Consider the following 4,155-nt stretch of genomic DNA (forward strand, 5'->3'; position numbering starts at 1 on the left):
TTGAATTAGTGATAAAAAATAATAATTTATATTTGTTATCTTAAATTTTTTTCTTCTATGATATGAATTTGCGCAAGAATGGGTGGTAGAAGATTCTATTTCATATTGCAAAATTTTCATGTTCAAATTGTACCAAAAATCACTTAGAAAATGTTATTTCGGAAGACGGAAAAACATAAAGGGCTGACCCGTCCTAACCCGCGGCCCGCTTAGGGTTGGGTTGGGCTGCCATTTTGCAGGCCCTTCAATTAAAAGGGCCAACGCATCCTAGCTCATTTAATTCTTTGGCCCTTTAGGGTTGGGTTGGATTGGGCTGGGCCGGCCCATATTGACACCTCTAATCATCCATTGTCCATTTTATTGTGGTTTATAATTATGCACCTTGGTTTAGGCAAAGTGAAGCAGCGACAAATGCACTTTTTTATCGAAGAGTTCATTATCTATTATGTACTAGATAGATCCATGGTCGTGCATAGCACGGGCCCAATGAGTTAAATTTTGATGTAAAATGGACAAAACGGTCAATTTTTCAGAATGCTAATCGACATAATTCACACTTTAGATTTTTTTTTTTTTAGTTTCAACTACACAATTCGAGAAAGGATGGTTCAAACCTAGGATAATGCTACAACGTTTCATTTGTATATGTTCGAATTCCTGAAGTTTCTTTTTCTTTTGGTAACTAACATATTTTATTAATCACCAGTAGCAATCATTACAAGTTTAGTCAAGCTACCACAGCTTGCTAAGATCTCAAAATCAACACACTGACTATCAATACAGCATCTGGCAAACAGAAAATCAAAACTGGAAACTATGAATTAGAGTTTGCAGCCCAGGAGGTACTCGTACAGTGCATATAACAGCCAGGTCCTTTGCCAACTGATCCACATGTCTACTCGTACTCTCAAATAACCTTTGGTTTCTTTCAGTCCATAAAGCATAGGTGCATTCAGCAAATACCATCTTGAACAGTTGTGCTTGTTGTGCTTTTCCCTTAGCAGAACTGATTCCCCATTGAACAAACTCATTCCACGTTGTAGCAATACAGAGTTGATTGTTACTCCATCTCAAGACTTTAGCCCATAGAGTTTTGGCTACAGTGCAGGTAACAAATAAGTGCTCATGGGACTCCGGATCTTGTTGACACATAACACATGTTGGAGAAGCCTCTATATCCCACTTAAGTAGCCTATCGGCAGTTAATAATCTTTGTTGGAGACACAACCACATAACAAAGCATGCTTTAGGCCTAGCTTTATTACCAAACTTCAGGCATTTCCATTGTACTCTTGGTAAATCCCCTATGAGCTGCAAGTAAAAGGTTCTGATCATGCTTTGGTGTTGAGGGGATGGTAGGTAGGACTGCAACATAATATATCTAGAGGCCAAAATCTTCTTTGTCATCCAGCTAGCTTGTTGAGGGATTACACAATCCCCCAACTGCTGGTCCTTAATATAGTAAGTATGGATCCATTTGATCCATAACTTGTCTTCCTTGTGTGCAAGGTCCCAACATAATTTTGCAACTGCTGCTTGGTTCCATTTTTGTAGTTGAATTAAATTTAACCCACCAGCAGATATTAGGCAGCACATCCTTTCCCAAGCAACCAGGGCTTTTTTTGTAATAACCCCTTCCCCCGACTAGATATAACTTCTACAATGACCATCTGTTATATCCCGTATTTCATACATTCAGACATTTCAAGGAAGTCGTGGTAAGTTAAGGGCAAGACTATTTTCCAAAATTATTTTAATGAACAAGTTGTTTATTAGTATGGAAATGTTGAGAAAGGCTAAGGGTAAAAATGGAAATTCACAAAGTGATTCATGGTAATATTGTGGAAGGTTAGGGGCAAAATGGGAATTTCACAAAATATTCAAGAAGGTCCTTGAAGGGGGCCATGTTGGCCGTGTGGCATATGCCCATATTTTTATTAAATGGGGCTAATTATAAATACATATATGGACCAAAGCTTATATAATAAGACAAGTGGTCATATTTGTTTAATTTAAGAAAGTTCAAGAAAAAGGGAGAAGGGGACATGTGTCCACCTTGTGTTGGTAGAAGCCATATATATATATACAATGGATGACTAAATAAGGCATATTCTATCCTCTAAATAAAGAAGCTTGGAGAGAAAAGAAAAAGAGAGAGAGAAAGGGGTGTTCGGCCATGGTTGGCCGAACATGAACCATGGAAAGTGATCAAGGAAAAATTATTTTCCTCTAGTATTCCAACCAATTGGAACGTTCTCTTTAACGTGGAGTAGTTATTGGAGCAAGCGGAACATCCATTCTTGCAAGTTATAAACCCTAGCTAAGCCAATAAGTTAGATGAAGAAGGTATGTGTTCAATCTTCTTTTTCACGTGTTATAGATGATTTGTGAAGTGTCGTAGTATGTGGAAATGGATGAAATTCATAATATATATGTGTGGAGGTGGTGGCCGAATAGGGCCATGTTGTGTGGATATGATGAATTGATTTCATTTAGTAGTTTGATTGTTGATGTTGTGAATTCCATAAAAAAAAATGAAGATTTAATGGTTTGAAATTAAGTGGAAATTGTTGGTAGATTATTGAAGAAGTTAATGTGATATTAGTATGATTCCTTATATTTGTATGAATGAATTTGTTAATGTGTGGGTTGTGGATATAACTCATGAATTTGGAAGCAAGAGATGTGTTTGGAAGATTGTAAGTTGGGTGTTGTGATTGTATGGAATATAAGAAAAATGTCGTTGGATTATGTAAAAGAAGTTACTAACGTTAGAATGTATTTTGAATTAATTGATGAAGTTGTTAGTGTGTAGATTGTTAGTGTAGATCATGAACTTGGAAGAGAAAAAATGTGTTGTTATTGTTCTTGTTGAATTTGGAAGGTTTCGGGTGAAGTGGTATGTTGGTTGGGTTGTTTGAACATTATGTGAATTGTTTGAAAGTTCTTGAACCATGTTAGAATATATTTTGGATTGATTGTTGAAGTTAGAGATATGATTGTTGATATTGTTGTGATAATTTGGCCGAGTTGAATTCTCGGATTGTTGTTGATGAATTGGTCGGGTTAGATTCTCGGGGATGGTGTATTTACAGGGGAGATGCTGCCGAAATTTCGGCAGATTATAAATGAATTCATTTGAAGGATTAAGGAAAGTGTATGACGACGAATCTAATGATTGTGTGAATTCTTTTGAATGTAGACTGGCAAGCTCGGATAAATAAGCGTAGCTAATAGGACGTGGAACGGGTATGTAAGGCTTACCCTTTCTTTCTTTGGCATGATCCTTATGAAACGAGCTGATGACGTATATGTATGATTTTAAAGAAATTCCTATTCTTAGAGCCACTAGGATGGCTAATGTTCTTGACTTCCGAAGAACTATTTTGCTATGTCTTGATGCCAGTGTGTGGTTCCAAAAGCCTTATGTTGATTTGATCCATAGCGATCTCCGAAAGGTACTTGATATGATTATTGCTCTGATTTTCCAAAAATGGCTTCTGAAACGTTCGTAGAAGGTTCTGTACTTTAAACGCTCATAACTTTCTTATACTAAATCGGATTGACCTGAAACTTGTTTCTGAGCCTTCAGGTGTCGATTTATGTACGTACCCATCGAGTCTTAAAAAATTTGTTCTATGTGCATATGTATATGAAGTGACGGCTTATGAGATTTATGATCTTATTCCATGTTCTCTTAACGCTGTCATTCGTTGCTAGTCTCATCTTATAAAAAAATTGTTCCTTCAAAGTGAGACGAAGCCATGATGATTATTCCATAATATATTCGGAGGTTACCGACCGTACGTCACTCCGATAAAGACATAACATTCTTTGGGCTCTCCTGCATGCTGCTTGGATGATGTATGTATATGATACATGAACATGATATATGTATATGTATATGGGGTAAGGGAAAAGGTGAGGCGCTATAGACGCATAGCCACCTGATCAGTTGGTATCAGAGCCGGTGGTGGGGCAAACCCAATGGTGGGGCAAACCCAGTGGTGGGGCAAACCCAATGGTGGGGCAAACCTCAGCAAGAACGTTGAGTCCCAAAGGGGGGTGAGTGTAAGGTTTGCCTTAGGCGAATCCCATATTGGTTTAGGCGAATCCCACATTGGTTTAGGCAAATCCCACATTGGTTCAGGCAAA

General features: G+C 37.7%; 1 protein-coding gene across 1 annotated transcript; it reads right to left on the reverse strand.

Moving 5' to 3' along the window:
• Positions 1-801: 801 nt before the first annotated feature.
• Positions 802-1,596, reverse strand: LOC132644134 (uncharacterized). Its single transcript, XM_060360710.1, has one exon. The coding sequence runs from the start codon at positions 1,594-1,596 to the stop codon at positions 802-804; it is 795 nt and encodes a 264-aa protein (XP_060216693.1).
• Positions 1,597-4,155: the final 2,559 nt, after the last annotated feature.

This window comes from Lycium barbarum, chromosome 6 (assembly GCF_019175385.1).
Source record: "Lycium barbarum isolate Lr01 chromosome 6, ASM1917538v2, whole genome shotgun sequence".
NCBI lineage: Eukaryota > Viridiplantae > Streptophyta > Magnoliopsida > Solanales > Solanaceae > Lycium > Lycium barbarum.